Consider the following 19,799-nt stretch of genomic DNA (forward strand, 5'->3'; position numbering starts at 1 on the left):
AAGGACTCCGCAAGGACAGATCCTGGAACAAACTAGGGTTCTGGGTGCGGGAGGGGTTGTAGGCTAGCACAGCGAGAACTAAGAATACTTCAAGGACAGTTATACTTCATTTCGAAGGACATGTGAAAGGCTTATGAGTCTGAGAGTATATGTAAGCGAGGACCAGGAAGGAAACGCAATCGAGCTTGACAGGACCAGCGGAATTTTGACGAGGGACTTTTCAAAATTACGGCGCAGGCTCGACGCAAAGATTCTAAAGTGACTGCGGTAAACTTACACTCGCAGGTCATACAGCGTGCTATTCGAAACCGCTCCTATCTCCCTCTTCTCAAATCCATATACAGTCCCTGTCCTACTTCCTCTTCGTATATGAACCTTGTATCAGGGCTCATCGGGTTATTCATAGAAACCACGGGTATTGAAACTGCTTCGCATAACGTTTTTGAAAGCTCGGGGAGTAATTCGTTTACTTTCACTAGAAGCAGGGGAATGAACTTCGAAGAACCACCTGCAAAGGGGTAGCGTTCACGTCAGCGAATGTCTTATACGGGGCAAGTAGATTCTACACCCATGGAATGCCGGTTGAAGGCCGCCATGATAGGCTTTCTCGAGCTTGCAACATAGCGCCATTTACGTACCTGGAAGCTTTGCAAGAAGGGACGTTGCCTGCACGAGGTAGTCCACAGGGCCTAGTTCGAGTTGCGAAGTCGGGATAGAAATGAAGGGCAGGATGTCCGCGAGGGCACAGGCAATATCGAAGACTTTCTCAGTCTGGTACAATTGTTAGAGCACCTACTGTTGACTAGCTGGAGGCGTACATACCATTCCAACACCATGGATCTGTAGGCTTTGAACCGGCAGCTTCATCGCGACGATTGTCAAGTCTCTCGCGATACTGATGGGATATCGAAACGTCAAGCAATTGTGCACTGACTCGCTTGACAGGAACCCAAAACGGGGGAATAGCTCCCACAACTTGACCTGAAGCCACAGCTGAGAGACGCGTAGGTTCGCTATCTGCTCATTGGGAAGGTCGAGAATGGGTGGAAGTGCTGTTCGCACCTCGTTCTCGAGTCCCAGAAGCCATTCCTTGCTGCACTCTTGCCGCGACCCATTCCAGACAGCGAAGAACATTTCATCGAAGGGACGGAATATGGAGGCAAGATAGTGTAAACCGCGCTCAGCAGTCAAATTCAATGCAGGAGCTGAAGCCGTCACGGAGAGTGTGATGGGGCGGGTTCGACGGACGGCGTGTGCTCTGCTCTTGGATTAGCATGATATAAAGAGCATCGGAGATGAGATGTCGTACCTCTCCGACACTACCAAGACCCAGAACAAGCATCTATAAGCCTCGGTGCCATATTGCTCTTCCTTTCCCCTCTGCATCATGAATAACGTCGTAGCCTCCCTCAGGTAAAACCAACCCTGCCGGTAATTCCCCAGTCCCGCATATGCTCCGTATAGAAAGAAGGAAATGTAGACCGAGAGCCGACCAGGCTGGAAGACCCTGTCTGGGTCCTGAATGCTCAACGCGGCGTCTAGCAGCTTTTGCTGCAGGTCTTCCTCTTTGATATGGGAGGGAAGGTATTGATGGAGTATATTGCCGAAAGTGACCACGTATGCGCAGAATGAAACGATGAATTGGCGGGAAGTGAGCGACGTGGACGTCTGCAAAGCTTCCTCTCGAAGGAGGTCAGGCGTCAAAAGCGGCACCACCGGGTGGATTCTGTCCAGATACGCATCTATACAGGCGTCGATGGTGATCGCTTGCAGGCATCCTACTACGGAATCGTTGCTTGGTGACGCATAATCGTCCGGCGAGGGCCGAAATTCGGGAAAGCTCGTGCTGTCTTCACTTTCCTGCTGCTGACCGGCGCGTAGTTGATTCAGTACTGTAGCTCTTACGCCTGTGTTCCCGCCTCTTTTCTGTGGCAGCTTGAACGTGCAGGATAGATTTGTCGAGATGCAGCCCGGGCATGGTTGGCGACCGTTGCATTTAATTTTCCGTCGGCGACAAGCATCGCAGGCTTGTGGAACAACCTTCCTCATCGATCTTTGCTGCATTGAGGGTACTTGGTACGACTGCCATTCTCCATGGCGTTGTGATTGAAGAGGGATGGAGGAAGCTCGGCTCGAGGTTCGGAAAGAGCCTTGGGGATCTCCAGGCGGGGCAATGATTAACTGGCACGTGACGGCAGCACTTCCCAGGTAAATTCAAGCCGAATCGCCTTTGTGAGGTCTTAACCGGTGTGCACATTTCGAGACCACGCTAGAGTCACATTAGGGTGTAGAAAGCGCATACGAGCAAACGCATTATACGTTGAAGTACTTCAGGCTCAGCTTTTCACAGCTCGCTACGCACACGAATTTAACGGGCGAGAACGTATCCAGCTATTCTTTCGAAATATCGCCCAGACCATGTTCATGCGTCTATGTGAGCTCTATAGGGGCGGGCAATTTGCGGCTAGAAGAGAAGCCACAGCCTCTCATCTCTACTCTCACATGAAGAGGATTGCTGTGTACATCATGACCTTCGTTATCAATGTCATACAATATGCATGCTATGCTAAATTAACATCAAGGAAGCATCAAGACACATCATTACTCTCATAAAGACTCCGCCCTAACCCCCTCCTCAAACCTCCTCGCCACCTCCAACATCTCCGCATCCAGCCTGCTCCCCGCCAAAAACGTCACACTAAACGGCAACATCCCCTCATCTTCCTCCCTCCCACTCAACTCCTTGATAGGGTACGTCCCCGCGGGCACCGCCACGCCACACAGATCCAGCACATTGCCGAAGTGCGTGAACTCGCCCAAGTGGCTATTCTTCTTAATAGGGTCGGCGAGCACTTCTTCAATTGTCCAGTGTGTAGGTGATGTGGGGACGACGAGTACGTCGATTCCTGAGGCGGAGTAGGCGAAGACGGACTCGGCTTGTCGCGTGTAGAGCGCTTTGGCTTGCAGGTCGCGGTAGGCTTGGACGGCCGAGCTGCCGCGGGAGACGACGGCGTCCATGAGGGATAGGATGACGGGGTGGAGGGCGCTGCGGTTCTTGGAGAGGAAGTCGTCCGGGAGGGAGGCGAGGCGCTCGGAGACGAAGGTGCCGTCGTACAGTAGTTGCCCGGCTTTCTGGAAGGGCGACCAGTCGATGGGGGTTAGGATGCCATCGAGCTTCTGCAGCTTCGCGACCGTCTCGTTGAATTTCCGGCGGATAGGGAGGGCGCAGATGGAGAGCGCTTCGGGCGGGGGAATGCCGAACTTAAAGCTTCTAGACTGTGGACCGATGCTGTTGATGTGGCGCTCGAAGGCTATGGCGGGTTTGGAGTAGGGATCCAGTGGGTCGGAGTCTTCGAGGATTTGCCAGAGTGTCCGGGCGTCGGCGACGGTGTGTGTAGTGAGTGCTATGCAATCTAATGAGAGACATGCGGGTGTCACGCCCCGGAAGGAGATGGTGCCTCGCGTGGGTTTGTATCCTACCACACCGTTGAAGCCAGTTGGTACGCGACCTGAGCCTGCAGTGTCTGTTGCGAGCGAGAAGGAGACGAGGTTCGCGCCGACGGAGACGGCATTCCCGCTGCTCGAGCCGCCGCTTATGTAGTCTTTGTGGAAGACAGAGTGTGGGATGCCATAGGGGCTGCGGCAGCCGGTAAGGCCGGTTGCGAGCTGGTCGAGGTTTGTTTTGCCAATGAAGAGTGCACCTTCGGAGATTACCTTGTCGTATACGACGGCGGAGGTGGAGGGGATGTGAGTCAGGGGTAGGCACGCGGTCGTTGTGGGGAGACCCGCGATGTCGATGCTATCCTTGACCGAGAAGGGTATGCCAAAGAGTGGTGGAAGAGCGTTGCGGTCCGTATTAATGGCCGCGAGGGCCTTCGCGGCGGAAAGCACGTTCTCTTTTGATTCAAGATAGATCCATACCGCTGGGTCGGTCTTTTGATAGGCTTCGATCTTGTCGTAGAGGGCTTCGGCTACGGTGACCGGCGAAAGACCGTTCTTGTAGGCTCTCTGAAGGCTGGGAATGGCAAGATCACCGTCGAAGGTCGGTGGCGTTTGTGGAGGTGTAGCGTCACCAGTGATGCTTGGAGTAGCCAGTGGTGAGAGGACGTCGAGGAGGGGTTGCAGGCTGCCTACGAAGCCGAAGAGACCCTGAGACCAGTGGATCATGTCGAGGGTGCACTTCTTGAAGCACGTATCATTGTAGCCGCTGGTTGCTTCTTCGATACCGCCTGAAGAAGGTCAGTTCCGATAGAGCGCTCATGATGGGAGAGCTTACAGCATTCGAGACCCCTGTCATTGGCTTCTCGAATGGAAGTAGCAAAACAGCATTCCGTCGTAACGCCGGATACGATAAGGTGGGTGATAGCTCGGGCCTTCAATTTATGCAAGATCGTCGTGTTCCAAAATGAGCCTTTGCCGGGCTTGTCGATTACAACTTCCCCCGGAAGCGGTTGCAGTTCATCAATGATATCATGTCCATACTCTCCACGAACGAGGAGCCGACCGAGCTCGCCTTTCTCGCCAATGGTGAGCTTGTGCTGGGTGTTATTCGGGGCAGCTGCCTGCCGCACGAGCTTCGAGGAAGGGCAGTCCGAAAGATCTGGCTTGTGGCCTTCCCGCGTATGAACAATGGTCATGCCGACACCCCTACATGCCTCCAGAAGCTTCTTTGTAGGAGCAATTGACGCCAGTACGGCTTCTAGGTTCCCTCCTTGGATCTCGCCGAAGCCTTTCTCAAGAAGGAAGTCGCGTTGCATGTCGATGACAAGAAGCGCGGTATGGTCCAGAGGAAAGGAGAACGCGTATGGCTTCGCGTCAAATGAAAGCATTGTGGAAGTACTCTTGAGGGACGACATCTTGGCGTAGAGGGCAAGATAGAAAAAGACAGACGAAAGCGACGAAGTGGCCCAGAGTCAGAGGGAGGAGAACTGGGGGAGGGCCTTGCCCGGCTTCAGCTGAAGAGCATTGAAGTGAATTAGAAACGAGAAAGGAAAAGCAAAAATCAACCCCACCGTAAGGACGGTTGCATCTCTCTGATAAAGCTCCGATATCAGGGCTTGCCGCAGGCTCATGCAGCAGGCCTCCGGCCCGGCGACCGTTAGGCGAAGCGGCGGTCGATTTCGCGCTAACCACTTTCCACCCGCCACCACCTCCGTCCACTCGCGCTTGGGCCAGACCACCTCGTCCTCTTTGCCATCCATGTGCATCAACCCGGTCCCCACGAAAGGGGCGCTGAGATCGCTTAATCCTCAAACGTTATTCGACGTAGCTACTCCACACATTTGGACGGCGCAAGCGAACTAGGCCCGGCGCTATGGCTCGCCGAAGGCTCCTATCTCTGGGTGCTCTGGGGATATCGATATCTGACGATTGAGGTGTGATGAGGGTATTAGGGAATCACACTTGGATCCCTGTGCGAAGTATATGTAGGTGCAGGGAACCCAGGTATGCGGAGCTCGCATCCTTAAGCAGTTGACTTCATCGGAACCATCTCTTCTCGCGAAACATCAACGTTGTCAAGTCATGTCCGTACTCAAGTCCAAGCTCGCTCCCCACTTCCGCCTCAGGGTCCCCTTTGAGAGCGGCAAGTATGGCTCTCGCTGGTCCAACAAAGGTAAGGAAACCGATGCGGTTCTATCCTACATCATAAGCTAACGCGCTTCAGATCTTGACCCTATTCCCCCAGAGGAGCGAACATGGGGCGGTATTGATTACTGGGCATACTGGTGCTCTGATATGCTCGCCCCCCCTTTGGCAGCCACTGTCTCTAGTGTCATGTCCTTGGGCTTCACTGCCCGAGAGACAATTCCGATTGTCTTCTTCGGCTTCGCCATCTGCAGCGTCGTCATCACTTTGACCGGAAAGATGGGTGCGACCTATGCTGTGCCATTCCCTGTGATCATCCGAAGCATCTTTGGCATGTACGGATCGTTCCCAGCTATTTGCATTCGAGGTATGCTCTCTACAGTGGGAAGCGCGAACCACTGCTGACTCTATAAAGCTTTCGTGGCTCTCATGTGGACCGCTATTCTTACTGTCCAAGCTGGAAACTTCTTGCAGCGCTGTATCGAAGCGATCTGGCCGAGCTTCATCGATTTCCCTAACAAATTTCCCGAGAGCGCCGGCGTTACGTGTAAGTCACCGCAATGACCCGTGTCATGCTTGACAGGACTTCTGGCTGATGTTTCTCAGCTGCCGAGCTCCTATGTATCTTCCTCTACTGGTTCTGCCAGACAGGGCTTGCACTAATGCCGATCTCCAAGCTCAGAATCCTGTTCTGGGTCAAAGGCGTCGTGGTCCCACCGACTTTCTTCGCCTTGTTCCTCTGGGCTGTCATTGTCACGAAAGGGTACGTACCTTCCGCATTACTTGTGAGTCTTATGCTGACCAATACGTTATAGCGGCGGAGAGCTCGTAACCGGCCAATACAAAATCACTTCGACCTACATGAACACCGCATACTCCGCTTTGACCGGCCTCAACGTGATCATCGGACTTTTCAGCTCGTTGGCTGTCAACATGCCAGATTTTGGTCGATTCTCGAAGAACCGTCTCAAGGGACCTCACCAATTTCTTGCCCTTCCTATCATAGGCACACTAGGAGCACTGACGCCAATCTTCGTAACCTCTGCGCACTCCTATCTGTGGGGCGAATTCCAATGGCATGTGCATCATCATCCTCTTCAGCGATGCGTTAGCTAATAGAAGCTTAGGTACATGCCGTTAGTCATTGCCAAGTTCGATTCTCGGGCGGCCAAATTCTTTGTCTCCGCCAGCTTCATGCTTGCGACCATCGGCAACCAGATTGCCGCCGGCACATACCCCTTCTCCAACGACGTCACCGGAATGGCACCAAAGTACATCAACATATTCCGCGCAACTATCTTTATCAGCCTCTTCTGCATTGTGTCGACCCCATGGAACATCATCAAGAACGCTGCTGGGCTCCTGGCCTTCCTTTCTGGATATTCCTGCTTGATGGGCCCGCTCGCCGGCACCATGGTGTGCGACTACTACATCATCAAGAAGCGCAAGCTCGATATCGATCAACTTTACACTGACCGCGGTATCTACTGGTATAGTGGCGGCTGGAACTGGCGTGCATATGTCTCTTTCATCACCGGGTTCGCCCCTCTCTTGCCAGGCTTCGCGAAGAGCATCGAACCTACCCTCAACGTTGGCGGCGCTTGGAAAATATATTCGTTCGCCTGGATTTTCGGCTTCTTTTTATCTATGCTGGTACACTATGTCATTTGTACCTATGTCTCGCCACCGACGGAGTCCATTATTGAAGAGGCGGTCTATCCACCGCAGAAGGGCGATGTGAGCCCACCGGTTCTCGAAGGAGAGGATGGCGAGGCAAAGACTGCGTACGTGGCGAAGGAGAAGGAGACTTCTGATATGGTCTAGGCCGGGAGCTCCGTGTAATTGGTGATCACACAGGGTGTTCTGGTAGGCTGGAGGATGAGCCGGGTCTCTATTGCCTGTGCGATATACGCGATTCTTATGATAACTGTCAATCTTTAACGAACCTGCTGGCTCATGGGAGAATTTAGCATGATAGAGCTCATGAGGCTTGGCTGCGGTTTGCATTAGGAATGGGCTGAATAATGCTCGCTAGTCTAGCGTCTTGATTGGCTCCACACTCAATCTTATCTGAGCCTCGACACCACACTTTGCTCTTTGCCAAAGCCCCAGGCCCGGTCCTTCGCGCCGCCGTCGTCGCCGGCGGTCCTGGGCCATATCGGGCGCGTATCTTGCTCTCCACCTCACGTGGTCCACAAGGCGAATATCAAATCCAACACCATGGCCTTGGGCCTACATTAAATGTCGGCGCAGCGACGCTCCAAGGTACCTCACTACTCCACTCCTTGGATTTCCATATCGAATATCATCGGAGACGCTTGTTCTTGCTCCTCGCACCGTTACCGACCAGCTCCCGCACTTTAACCCCGCCGGCGCATGACAGCCCATGCCACATTGGGCCATGCTCCATGTGCCCCAGGTCCCGCCTCACCGGTAAGTGGCTAACCTGTAGGAGGACTCTGCATCTACCCCTTCGATCCCCCATGCTTGATGATCCATCATTTCTCTTGGTACCGGGAATCCCGATGCACCTTCCAAGGCTACTGGTCGCGACGCGTTGGGACTATGGTGCGGACGCACCCTCTCACGGTGTGGAATTCTCCGGATAGAAGACGTGCGCAACAGCTACCCTAGAGGCCTTCGCGGGTGCGTACAATAGGACAGCTAATCTTACTTACTTGGACGGCGAGCCCTTAGATCCGGAGCATTCCCTACCGCAAGAAGCACCCCGGAACCGTCCTTTGCCCCAGGGATGGCAGAACTGACCAGTTTACAGCATCTGAACGATGAACTTCAGCCCAACTCAGGTCTTTACACCGAACGATTTCTTTCTGTCTCAGAATGATGCAGCAAATGCCGCCAAGACGAGATCCCGCCGCCCTTGCGACTCGTGCCGACGTCGGAAGTCACGATGCGAGATAGTTGAAGGTGGCCCTCCTTGCGTCTTATGCCGCTTCCATCGTCAAGACTGCACATTCAATGAAGAGCCTCAACCTCGGAAGCGAAGAGCAGCACCGTTGAACGAGGAAGACACTACGGCAAGTAGGGATCAGATTCACCGTCTACCAGTGCACGAAACGACACGTACGGTTGGCAGTTCTCCAATAAATACACCCAGAGTCCGCCAAGATCCGCCTGTCAACGACTATGCCAGCCTGAGAGGCCCTTCACTCTTGAAGAAGACTTTGGGTCTTCAAAACCATCGGCATAGCCGACTCATCGGATCCACTTCGGAATACGAGCAAGTGCTCCTTGAACTCGAAGAATACCGAGAGAAAGAGGAAATCCCCATTGGTTTGACTGCCCTACGGAAGGTGAACTCGCTGGATACTGCCTTCGTACTCTCGCCAGATGCGGGAACAAGGAATCACGACGAAGAGATCCCTGACCTGGATGCAATAGAGTCGCTCGTTGCTCCCCATGGCCAAGCGCTGATACACCTGTACTTTCGCATTGTCCACCCCAGTTTTCCCGTTCTGCACAAAAAGGTCTTTCTGGAGAAGTATCAGCGTACGCACCGAGAGTTCTCGCCACCGTTATTGGCTGCAGTCTACATTCTGGCGCTGAACTGGTGGGCATACAGCAGCGAACTCGCCTTAATTCCCAAACCTGACGTCCCTCGGCTTGAGAGGCTGGCTTTCAAGACGATTAACGACATAATCCACCGACCTAAACTATCAACAATTCAAGCCGGCCTACTCTTACTTCAAAGACCTGAAGGAGATTCCTGGGCTCTGACAACGCGGTTAGTGGGCCTTGGACAGGATCTCGGCTTACATATTGATTGCTCTTCCTGGAGAATTCCCTCTTGGGAGCGTGGCCTGAGGAAAAGGTTGGCCTGGGCTCTATTCATGCAGGATAAGTGGGGAGCGTTGATGCATGGGAGACCATCGCATGTCACCACAGAGGACTGGAACGTAAAGCCGCTCCAGGAGGATGATTTCCCAGAGAACGCCCTGGACGAGGATGATGAGGACGGAAGCACTGAGGTCGAAAAAGGGCGAACACTGTTTTGCGAAATGATCAAGCTTACGGAGATCCTCGCCTTGGTGATCTCGAATTTCTATACTCTGAAGGCTGAGGCAGAATTCGAACAGCGGGCTCATGAGGGTGTACGTTGGATTCTGGAAAGGGCCAAGCCGATACAGTTATCGCTCCGACAATGGCACTCAAGTCTGCCAGCATCGTTGAAGATGGAAAACATCGCTATGCGAAAGCTATCTTCAACAGGTATGCGTGTCCTTTTATATAGAGGCTTACAGTGAGCTGACGCATGATCCAGGCTACTTACATCTCGGATACTATGCTGTTGAGATCACCCTTCACCGACGAATTATCCGGTCGCTTTCCTCTGCAGATGAACCTTCCCTGAGAAGCATATGTCGCCAAGCAGCTCAAGCCCGACTAAAGTCCGTAATGGAATTCGTCCAGAGCCTTCGGCCCGAGCACCTGCAGTCGTTCTGGTATTCGGCATCCAAATACTGCTTCGCCCTCGTTGGGACCTTCATTTCTCTTCTCTGGGTAACAGCTTTGGAGAAAGAGGAGGCGGATATGTACAGATCCAAATTGGACGAGTATCGCTGGACCCTACGACTTTCGTCTAAATCGGTCGAGTTTCTGGAGCGCGCCATCAGCATGCTTGCGACTTCGACTGGCGTCCTCGTCAAAGGTATCCCTGAGCGGCCGAATGCCGATTTCATTCTTAATAGGAATCTTAATAGGGCACGGTATCAGTCGGCGTTGGCGCAAGCCCATTCAGACACCACTTCGCAGGTGCAGTCGGTCGTATATCAATCGGAATCTGAGCTACAAGAAGAGGCTTCACCAGAAACCCCAATTGGAGAAACGCCTTCGGAAAGTGGTCTTGCCAGCGATGACTGGAATGCGGATCAGATGTGGTTCGCTAATGCTGTGAACCACACTGAGGGGTTCGGAGAGCAGCAAGATGTGGGAAGTGCCTACCTACCCATGGCGGAGTTGGGCAATGCTGAAAGCGGATATAGCTTTCACTAGTACGGAAATTGTCATACTAAGGAGTTTACGGTTCACAGACTAAAGTTGGTCTGCTAAAAGCTTTGGGATATCGGTTGTAACGGTTCGCATGATTGTTGGTGCAAGATACTGAGCATAGCAATACTGTAATTGCCTCAAGCACTCTGTTCATCTTCAGCAGTCGTTCTAGCATAGTAATACTACGCGCTACACTTTGAGCGAGTTTATCCCAGCCTTACTCTGGTCACGTGATATGAAACCTTCCAGCCAATCAGACTTCGTTCTCCTCTCCCTTCAGGCTTCACCACTTTTCACTCACCAAGATGGGTTTGCCGGCGCTATCAGAAATTGAGGACGCTGGTGGTCTTCTCTCACCACCAGCCATCCTATTATTGGGCCGTTATTGTTGCTCTACCTTTCCCTTGGCGGGGCCCGGCCATAGCTGCGAGGATGGCGGAACCGACGATCGCTCACAGCTTCCGTGCAGAACATCCCAGATCCGCCGTTAACACCTACAGCAACAACGACCGCCTTTCTTGAGCCTACGGTGAAATCATTTGAACCGCGCATTTCTACGCGACACAGTCGAGCGCAAATCCCTAGAAAGGACAAAGCCTAAACTCGCGACTTCTGTCGAACGAGAAGTCCAGCGTCCAGCCCTCAATTGCGTCCCCCGCCGTTGCACTCTCGTTTCCGCCCGACGTTTTCAAGCGACTCTCTCCGAGGCCGAAAGAGACATCTCGGCGAGCCGTGTCCAGACGCTTCTTCAACCCAGACAGTCAGCGACCTTGGGCCGGATTGACTGTACCACACCTCGAGACTGCGCCGCTTTTGGACTGCTGATTTGGGCTAAGGCTAGATTGGGGACTGCACAAAAGGAGTGATTTGAACTACGAGCATCGGACTCGAACGTCCAGCTGCACACGTCATGGTTGGGAAGAAGTCTGGGCGGGCCCAGCTCAGGGAGGAGGGTATGTGTCTGCAGCCACCCAGACGAAGCATGCGCTGACGGTGTCTACAGGCCTCGCGCGGACGGATAACAACCTCGACCTGACAACATGGCCCCAGGTGAACATGATCAACCAGAAGAACTATTACACCGAATTCCTGAAGCGCGACGAGCAATACCTCGCGGTCCGATACCCACAAGAAGAAGAGCGCGCGCGCATGGTACGAGAGGCTCGAGACAAGGATCGCGCGCTGGCTCAAGGAGTATCTACAGAGACAACGGCTGAAGAGGGGGCGGATGAGGCTGGCATGTCATACTCTAGGGATGACCCATCCAGACTCGTCGTTCTCCACGTTGGGAGCCAGAACTTGAGAATTGGACTGGGTACGGATGCCTTGCCCAAATCAATACCCATGGTCATAGCGCGAAGGTGGCAGGAGAACGAGTCCGAGGAGAACGACGGCGAACCGAGCCCCAAGCGGATGAAGATAGACGGAGCGGTGCCCGCGGATGCTCTCCCGGAGAAGTGGTTTGGAGACGATTTTGCGGATCAGTACATGGCCATGTCCTCCGAGTTAAGAACGAGAATGCGGTCAAATAAGCGACGAGTATTGCCCAATTCCAAGGACCTTGTCACCAACTTCAACCGCCGCACACCGCCGGAGGTTATAAGCGAGCACAACGACGTGAACAGGATTGAATGGACCGAGCTTCCAAGGGACCCCAAGAAAGCCCCCGAATACGTTACCGGGCATGAAGCCCTTCGAATACCGGAGAAGTCGAATCCTAGGTATAAGCTCTTTTGGCCGATACGCAATGGAACGTTCAACGAAAGAGACTACACCAATCGGAACCAGTTGTACCACGACATATCGAAGATCTTCGAGGAAGCCTTCCGAACCCAGCTTGGGATTACGAAACTGAAGGAGCTCGCCAATTACAAGTGTGTGTTCATTATTCCCGACCTCTACGAGCGCGTCTATGTGACTATGATGCTGGACATCCTGATCCGGGATCTTGGCCTTGGAAAGGTCTGCTTGCAGCAGGAAAGCCTTTCTGCGACGTTTGGGGCCGGATACGGCATTGCCTGTGTCGTTGATATTGGAGCACAGAAGACATCCATCTGCTGCGTGGACGAAGGGCTGTGCATCGAAGATTCGCGCGTCAACCTGAAGATGGGAGGGGCGGATGTAACGGAGACGTTCATCAAGATGATGCTCTACGGCCATTTCCCGTACTCGGATATGAACCTGAAGCGGAGATACGACTTCTTGCTCGCTGAGGAGCTCAAGCAGAAGTTCTGCTCGATGGACGAAGGTTCGGTCACGGTGCAGACGTGGGACTTCCATTTGCGAGCCTCGGGACAGGATACGAGGAAATACACCTTCAAGACCTACGACGAGACTATGCTCTCTGCGATGGTGAGTACAATCTGGACCTATGGTCATGTTCTCAAGCTAATTGGATATAGGGTCTGTTCAAGCCATCAATATTTGATCACTCGCGGAAGTTGGAGGGCCGTCGAAAGGTTGTTCCCCGCTCCGTAGATCTTTACGACGGATCTCCCAACGATCCTATTTCCCAAGCCCAGATCACTGTCTTGGACACCGCTGGCGGCAAATCTGCTTCCGTCAACGGCACTCAAGAGCCTGGAGGCACACCGGCCGTGCAGTCAACGCCACAACGGGCCCAGCCATTCAATCTCCTCAGCCGCCTCAACGAGAACGAGAACACGCCCCGCTCCTCCGTAGCAGGATCCCCTGCGCCCGAAGGCACCGGAACACCCAACCCAGACCGCGACACGCCGATGGGCGACGCCGACCAACCCCTCGTCTTCCGCGACCCCGTCCTCGAAAAGACCAAGCTCGCCGACGAGCGCGACAAAATCGTCCCCGTCATGCCACTTGACCAAGCCGTCCTCGAGTCCGTCACGCAAGGCGCGCGCGGCGACGATCGCAAGCTACGCGACTTCCTCGGCGGCATTATGCTCATCGGCGGCGGCAGTAAGACTCCCGGCCTCGGTGCCTTTCTCGAGACGCGACTTCGCGAGCTGAGGCCGTACTACGGAAAGGAGATTTTGGTCGGACCGCCGCCGAGGGAGTTCGATCCGCAGGTGGTGATCTGGAAGGGCGGGAGCGTGTTTGGGAGACTGAGTCCTGCAGGGAATGATAGTTGGATTAGTAAGACGGAGTATGATATTCTGGGGAGTCGGCTATTGAATAACAAGTGTATGTTTGCTTGGTAGATTGGAGGGGGGAAGGCAGGTATTTCGAGGAGGACGGTTGTGAGGGGAGACGCGGGAGGCTGCGGGATGCGCCGGATACTGATAGTGGGCCAACTGCCGGCTGCTACCTATGCGATGCAATAGAATCCTATTCTTTCGTGCACGGGAAGAGTATCAAAGACAGTCCTCGTATACCGCCCGATTCGATTAATCCGATGCCCCCCTCACACGAACCCGGTCCTCCCGAGCCCACATTCTTTTCCTCATCACTCCCTATCGCCGTCTACGACACGTTACTAATCGCTTGCCCCGGTCTACGCTATCCTCTCTTGGAAGGAGCTCCTCCAGAAGATTACAAAGCACAATTGCACTAGAATTTGCACACTTAATTCCGCGCATTCCTCGTCCCAATCTCGGCCAGGGCCGTTGTTGGGCGCGCGCGGAATGAGGGTCTTGCCGGCCCATGGCAGCAAGGGACATATCCGCGCAGCTATCGAAGCTCGCCGTACGGTTGTTGCCACGTTGTGGTGTGGGTCCCCGAGATACATCGGATTAAGCTAGCCGCGGGTTAGTAAGCTTGGGCTAACCTTTTTTGGCGAGCGTCGTGAATGCCGGTATGCAGGTGCTGAATCGGACGGAGTGGCCTGGGTTATTCTTTCTCTACATAGTATGGGATTACTGAGCCCAGTCGTTAGTGAAAGAAGTGCGATGTACGAGGGATGATCAGGCCGAGCGATGTTGTAGACTGATGATGATCGGGAAGAAACAATGGCTGATGTTCCTATCGACGATGAGTAAGACCACGCATGATAGACGCTACGACAGAAGTGGAAAGTATACCTAGCGTAGGGGAAGGGAAGTAGGGGAAGGGAAAGTGAGGGTTTGGAGTTTGAGGATTCCAAGGTTGGCGTTTGATGACTTGAAGTTGATTAAGCTCAAAGAGTCGCGCGAGTAGAGTCAAGTCGGGGAGTCGGAGTCGGAGACATCAACGGCGCGAAACGTCCCTATGGTACAGTGTGAACTGGCTGGCTTGCGTGAGCGTCATCAAAAGAGAGCGCGTCCTGTAGCACTGTAGTCGCACACAGTAAACGAGACTCCATGCTCCGATCCTCATATCATCCGTCGATCGCGGTTTGCCCTAAAAGGCTTCCACGAAGCGAGGTGGATCATCCCCAGGGTATGGTTCGCAAGCTCTTTATCCGGAAGCGGTAATACTGCGGAGTGATGTTGTGGAATCGCGGATTATGCGGATTATTCATAGATTAGTATGAGCGAGGGTGGGGCATATTGAGGTTTTGTCGATGCTCATGGATGTGGGGAGAGCAAGGGGGCGCTGGGGACGGGAAGACTGCGTTGACGGCGATGACGAGAAGAAAGTACGTGCGAGGTTCGAATGACTTTCCGAAAGGGGGTAGCGATTGTGCGATTGTGCGAAGGGGTTGATGCTGACGTTATGATACCAGTGTAAAAGCGAACGGTACGGAACGCGGTAATTTGGAACTAGTGTCCAAGACTTGGGTTTGGAAGCAATGCTGCGTCTTCTGGAGTGGAGTTCCAGGTGCTGAGCATTCTCCGGTCTTCCACAAGTGCCAGCGGAATCGGTGCAGTTGTGTATACTACAACGAAATAGAAGCGAGATATATTCGACGCAAACTGGGCATCCGCTGCGATCTGCTACTAGATTTCTAACTGAAAGCGGCTCAGCGGTGCGAGGTACGAGGAACGGTGAGGCTTACCAAAGCGGCCGTATCCGTCGTCCCGTCTACGCCTCGTACGGACATCGAACGTGCGCGATATCTCCGTTAGTAAGTGCGGCACCATCGGCGCGTACAGTTCGCATCGGTCGGCGCTTGCGAACGAGGCTTTCGAAGGCCCTTCACACAGTAGTCTTTCGTTGGCAGTAGTACATGGCTGCCTCGTCCACTCAACTGCTTCTTGCTGATGATCCCTCTGAGTTGTCAGTTCCAGCTTTGTGGTCCTGCGCTTGGAGACCGATCTCATCGGCGGCCTTGTCGCAGAACTCGGCCATCTCGACATCCTTGAGGCTGAGTCCTTTGGGCTTATGCGTCGTCCACTCGATGGTGACTTTGTTGTAAAGGTTATGCCATGAAGGGTGATGTCGTTTGGCCTTACACTCGTCGGCGACCAGTGACATGAAGCGCCAGGCGGCAGAAAAGGTAGGGAAGGCAAATTCACGCACGATACCCATTTTGGAGGTTGTGATACCCCATGCTGACAGCCTACGAAGGCGACTGGGCAGCTCAATAGGTTGGTCTGCGGCGAAGATGATCTTAGGAGCCTTCCCTTCCGCAGGCGCCGGATTACGGGACGCGTGAGAAGTCGAGGATCGTCGAATGTCTGCCAGCGAAACCGATCGGGCGGAAGTGAATGGAGGCCTGGCGGCGATTTGCAGTCTCAATAAACGAGACGCAAAGACTGAAGGCCTCGCGCGATAGAGATGTTCGCACATTCTGGGGTAAGTCGCAGGTTAGGACGCAATAAGGTTCTGAGGTAATCATGGAAGTACATGTCCGGTGACACAAGGGAAGGGCTTGCAGATCCGCAGTATTGCCCGCAGTTGGAAAGACGTACTCGAGTGCCTGCGGCAGGCGCCTGAAGGGACCAGCCATTGGATAATGCAGGCGGTGGGATTGGGATAGGTCCACAGCAGGCAAATGAAGCCTCGAGATTCTGATGTCGCCGGATGGGGGCTGGGAAATGCAGCGCGTATGCGGACTCGCGCTGCAGGTTAAGCTACGCCGGAAGAGCAAGAATATAGAGTGAGAAATACAAGAAACTTGTTTGGATGTTCGAAAGGAGTGCCCGGATTGGTGGTGTATGCGGGGAGGACGTTGAGTGATGGTGGACTCCCGCCCTGCAGCAGATGCGCGCTCGGGCCCCGGATCGCATCTCGTCATACGGGCCTACTGATTCGCCCGTATTTCGGGGTATTCTACATCATCAAGCGATAGTCACCGGCGCTGCTGTGGCACGCTGAGGGTGTTGTGGAGGACAGTCAGGGCGGAACTGTGGCCTTTCCGTTAATATCGACATGCAGAGGACGCTGGTAAATGCCGGCAGGAATTGCTCGCACCTGCGCTGGCAGGCGGCGCCAGGAATAGAACACGGGTAGAAGGGGCTCGGGACGCGAACCAGAGAACAGCGGCTATAGTGCAGCAGAGAAGGCAGAAGAGGCAACGGGGAGTATTCAGCTGCGAGGCGGAGAAACGAGTGCGAGCTCAGTCTGGTAAGAGCGGGAATGCGGAGCACTCGGATCGGGAACTCGACCATTCCGTAATCCAGCACGGCGGTCCCCACGCTGACTACTGCTACTAGACTGCTCCTGCTGCACGGCAGCTCGAAAGACGTGTTGATAAAGGGGCACCGGGCAGTGCAATGCATCGGAGGCGGCATGCCAAGGCCAGCACCGTGAAGCAGGCATTGGTCAGCACGTCAGCGCGGCGAGGACACAGGTGACTCGGGGGAGAAAGTGGTACATAATCAAAAGGCCATACAAGCCAGTCGATGCGCGCGACGGCACTATCGCTCCAGCGAGCTGCTGGCGCAATACCGCATCCCGTCGGCGGGCGGCTGTGGTGCAGGCGGGCTGGTTCGCCCGAGACGAGGGCGCGGCGAGTGCGCGTGTGGTACGCCGTTTCTGATGCCCGTCCGTGAGAGGCCCACCCGACAGCCGAAGGCGGCCTATTTAAACGCGCTTCTCCCCCAAAACCTCTCACTCAGCTTTTACTAAGCCGGCCTCTGCGACCAACCCCATCAGCCAGCGCCCGGGTGAGTAGCCGCTCCAGCCCTCTCTCTCCATCGCGCCCAGCACCACCGCTCACGAGCCCGCGCCCGCCATCCACATGCTGCTGCCGCTTGCTGCTGCTCGCTGGCGCGGGCCGTTGCTGCCTCGCGACGCTGCGCTGCGCTGCACTGGCACACACAAAGACAATGCGCCGCGAAGCTAATCGACCACGCCAGGTTCCCTCGTCGCCGCCGCCGCGCGCTGTCACTCACTCCACTCCACTCCGCCAGCCGTCGCACCCTCGTCGCCGCCAGCTGCTGCTCCATAATCAGCCCTATTCCTGAAACCGTGTCTGGCGCGAAGCAGCGTGATCCCACCCGGCCTCGGCGCTCCGTCCGCTCGCCTTGATGCCGCACGGGTTGCCTACCCTGTACCCCAACGTGCGAACATACAATACAGACATGCAGACACCTGCTCAGGTAAGCTGAGGCCCCTCCCGCTGACTGCTCCGTCGCCCGCCCTGCTGACTGTTCCAGGACCACAAGCCGACCATCGAGATGAGTTAGTGCCCTCTTGCCCCTTCGCTCATCCACGCTGCCCTCGCATCGTTGCCCGATTACTAACACTCCTTCCGATGCAGGCTTAAGAGAACACCTGCTCGCCGCCGGCGCTGGCCAACCTGCCGCGCCCCAGCCTCTCCAGCAGCACTCGCCCCAACATAGCAGTCCACAGCAGCACGCCATTGACCCGGCAATTGCAGGCAGTCCCTACCAGATGAGCCAAGGCGAGGCCTCGGACGCTCACATGAGCCCCGAGCAAAGGAAGGGAAGGAGGGAGCTGTCGACGTCGAAGCGTGCCGCACAGAATCGCGCTGCCCAGGTCGGTCCCGGTACCTATGCTCGACCAATGTGTACTGACCCCGCCAGCGAGCCTTCCGCCAGCGCAAAGAGGAATACATCAAGCAGCTCAAGGACCAGGTCAAGGAGTTCGAGCAGCTATGCGAGCTGTACAAGACCCTCCAGACCGAGAACTACCAGCTGCGCGACTACATCATCAATCTGCAATCGCGTCTCCTCGAGACACAAGGCGAAATCCCACCAGCCCCGGCCGGCGTCGACCTCACGCGCAACCACGGCGAGCCCTCGAACCTGAACCAAACCCAGCAACAACAACAGTCCCGACCCGAGCAGCAGCAACAGCAGCAGAGCACGAACAATAACAACGGCGGCCTCTCCGAGCGACAGATTGGTGAGCTCCAGATGGCTGCCCAAGCAGCCGCCGCGGCGCAGCACGGTCCGTCTGTGAGCAACGGCAAGCATCCGAACGACGGCTCATTGGGGACAGGAGACTATGCCGACAAGCGCCAGAAGACGGACGGGTCGCCTGCTCCAGGTCAGCAACCTTCGCCAACCTACCCTCACCCCAACGCTTATTAGCAGCAGGCGGTCACGCGGGCGAAATAGACACGACCGGATTATAAAAACTACCTCTGGCGATCCTTGATGGATCGGTCTCTAATAACTAATATCAGTCCTCAACCCGGGTACGGTCCACCTTTTGTCAAAGTCCTCTAAACTTCTGTGTTGCTCTCAGGCTGTCTGTTTCCTTTTCCCTCTATGTCATGCATGCTTGAAGCCTTTGCTTGGCTTCAGTAACGGTTGTGTCTTCCAAGCCGGCGTTATGAGGCGCGACATCATATTTTCCTATGTCCACTGCTCCCTTTCCTCGAGGTATAGGATTCGGATTGATGGCAGTGGAAAATCGGGTCTATCATGGAATACCGCGGAGGATTTTTCATCACATTTACCCCTGTTCTCTTTTTAACCACGTCTGTACGTCTACCGGTTGTTGCAATACAGATCTCACATGGCGACATTCAATGGGCTCGATCATGAAACTGACAGCTCCCCACATCATGACCCCACATGGGTGCTGCGCAATGCGCCCCGAACGTACCACATTTCCTCGCCGACCGTACCCTCTCGCACAATTGATCTGCAAAGAGACAATGTCGCCGGGATCTCGGCGTGAAACTTCCTTTTCCGGGCTTTTCAAGCCGCACCAAGCTTGATTAGTCGGCAGGGTTACCTAAGCCCTTAGGTAATCGCTGCTTAGTGAGGAGGTTAGGGGGTTGCTAATGAAGCAGCCGCGCTCAAATTCAACATCATGTGCGAGGCAAGACGGTAGCGGGTTTATTGCCGGTCGAAATTCGTATCTGCGCGATATTTTTGGTGGTGCTGAATCGGCTTGTGGAGGCTGAAGGGTCGAGGGCTGAGAGAGCTCGAAGGCATGTTGATATCGAT

The 19,799-nt window shown here is 54.7% G+C and overlaps 7 protein-coding genes across 7 annotated transcripts; 4 read left to right on the top strand and 3 right to left on the bottom strand.

The window, feature by feature from the left end:
- Nucleotides 1–314: 314 nt before the first annotated feature.
- Nucleotides 315–2,064, bottom strand: BU26DRAFT_435325 (uncharacterized protein; the record flags this gene model as incomplete). The annotated part of the gene is made up of 4 exons (XM_033824122.1): nt 315–508; nt 639–771; nt 823–1,261; nt 1,310–2,064. The coding sequence occupies 4 exons, from the start codon at nt 2,062–2,064 to the stop codon at nt 315–317; spliced, it is 1,521 nt and encodes a 506-aa protein (XP_033679467.1).
- Nucleotides 2,065–2,560: 496 nt separating this feature from the next.
- On the bottom strand, nt 2,561–5,061 carry BU26DRAFT_492067 (amidase signature enzyme). The gene is made up of 2 exons (XM_033826102.1): nt 4,277–5,061; nt 2,561–4,229 (listed from the first exon to the last, which is right to left on the bottom strand). Exons 1-2 carry the CDS (start codon nt 4,854–4,856, stop codon nt 2,608–2,610), a joined length of 2,202 nt encoding a protein of 733 aa, XP_033679468.1. The 5' UTR covers nt 4,857–5,061; the 3' UTR covers nt 2,561–2,607.
- A 140-nt stretch (nt 5,062–5,201) lies between these two features.
- BU26DRAFT_523107 (uncharacterized protein) lies at nt 5,202–7,603 on the top strand. The gene is made up of 6 exons (XM_033829965.1): nt 5,202–5,614; nt 5,666–5,953; nt 6,002–6,133; nt 6,193–6,349; nt 6,402–6,662; nt 6,714–7,603. The coding sequence occupies exons 1-6, from the start codon at nt 5,524–5,526 to the stop codon at nt 7,408–7,410; spliced, it is 1,626 nt and encodes a 541-aa protein (XP_033679469.1). The 5' UTR covers nt 5,202–5,523; the 3' UTR covers nt 7,411–7,603.
- Nucleotides 7,604–7,902: 299 nt separating this feature from the next.
- BU26DRAFT_464759 (uncharacterized protein) lies at nt 7,903–10,773 on the top strand. The gene is made up of 2 exons (XM_033825174.1): nt 7,903–9,816; nt 9,869–10,773. The coding sequence occupies exons 1-2, from the start codon at nt 8,373–8,375 to the stop codon at nt 10,597–10,599; spliced, it is 2,175 nt and encodes a 724-aa protein (XP_033679470.1). The 5' UTR covers nt 7,903–8,372; the 3' UTR covers nt 10,600–10,773.
- Nucleotides 10,774–11,297: 524 nt separating this feature from the next.
- On the top strand, nt 11,298–13,919 carry BU26DRAFT_102659 (actin-like ATPase domain-containing protein). Its single transcript, XM_033819298.1, has 3 exons — nt 11,298–11,549; nt 11,600–12,948; nt 12,999–13,919. The coding sequence occupies exons 1-3, from the start codon at nt 11,507–11,509 to the stop codon at nt 13,770–13,772; spliced, it is 2,166 nt and encodes a 721-aa protein (XP_033679471.1). The 5' UTR covers nt 11,298–11,506; the 3' UTR covers nt 13,773–13,919.
- Nucleotides 13,920–15,735: 1,816 nt separating this feature from the next.
- On the bottom strand, nt 15,736–16,050 carry BU26DRAFT_401741 (transcriptional coactivator/pterin dehydratase; the record flags this gene model as incomplete). Its single annotated transcript, XM_033822806.1, has 1 exon — nt 15,736–16,050. A coding segment is annotated over one exon (315 nt), but the record flags the coding sequence as incomplete, so codon positions are not given.
- A 2,115-nt stretch (nt 16,051–18,165) lies between these two features.
- Nucleotides 18,166–18,932, top strand: BU26DRAFT_435876 (uncharacterized protein; the record flags this gene model as incomplete). Its single annotated transcript, XM_033824150.1, has 2 exons — nt 18,166–18,375; nt 18,423–18,932. Coding segments are annotated over 2 exons (720 nt in total), but the record flags the coding sequence as incomplete, so codon positions are not given.
- Nucleotides 18,933–19,799: the final 867 nt, after the last annotated feature.

The sequence above is a fragment of the Trematosphaeria pertusa genome, assembly GCF_010094035.1.
Source record: "Trematosphaeria pertusa strain CBS 122368 unplaced genomic scaffold BU26scaffold_15, whole genome shotgun sequence".
NCBI lineage: Eukaryota > Fungi > Ascomycota > Dothideomycetes > Pleosporales > Trematosphaeriaceae > Trematosphaeria > Trematosphaeria pertusa.

What these genes read in the sequence shown, in the direction of transcription:
- BU26DRAFT_492067 (XM_033826102.1), bottom strand. Translation starts at nt 4,856, where the DNA reads ATGTCGTCCCTCAAGAGTACTTCCACAATGCTTTCATTTGACGCGAAG. An exon ending in TGACAGGGGTCTCGAATGCT is followed by an intron (nt 4,230 to 4,276) that starts GTAAGCTCTCCC and finishes GACCTTCTTCAG; the next exon opens with GCGGTATCGAAGAAGCAACC.
- BU26DRAFT_523107 (XM_033829965.1), top strand. Translation starts at nt 5,524, where the DNA reads ATGTCCGTACTCAAGTCCAAGCTCGCTCCCCACTTCCGCCTCAGGGTC. An exon ending in CCCAGCTATTTGCATTCGAG is followed by an intron (nt 5,954 to 6,001) that starts GTATGCTCTCTA and finishes GACTCTATAAAG; the next exon opens with CTTTCGTGGCTCTCATGTGG. An exon ending in CTGTGGGGCGAATTCCAATG is followed by an intron (nt 6,663 to 6,713) that starts GCATGTGCATCA and finishes ATAGAAGCTTAG; the next exon opens with GTACATGCCGTTAGTCATTG.
- BU26DRAFT_464759 (XM_033825174.1), top strand. Translation starts at nt 8,373, where the DNA reads ATGAACTTCAGCCCAACTCAGGTCTTTACACCGAACGATTTCTTTCTG. An exon ending in GCGAAAGCTATCTTCAACAG is followed by an intron (nt 9,817 to 9,868) that starts GTATGCGTGTCC and finishes CGCATGATCCAG; the next exon opens with GCTACTTACATCTCGGATAC.
- BU26DRAFT_102659 (XM_033819298.1), top strand. Translation starts at nt 11,507, where the DNA reads ATGGTTGGGAAGAAGTCTGGGCGGGCCCAGCTCAGGGAGGAGG. An exon ending in GGCCCAGCTCAGGGAGGAGG is followed by an intron (nt 11,550 to 11,599) that starts GTATGTGTCTGC and finishes CGGTGTCTACAG; the next exon opens with GCCTCGCGCGGACGGATAAC. An exon ending in AGACTATGCTCTCTGCGATG is followed by an intron (nt 12,949 to 12,998) that starts GTGAGTACAATC and finishes AATTGGATATAG; the next exon opens with GGTCTGTTCAAGCCATCAAT.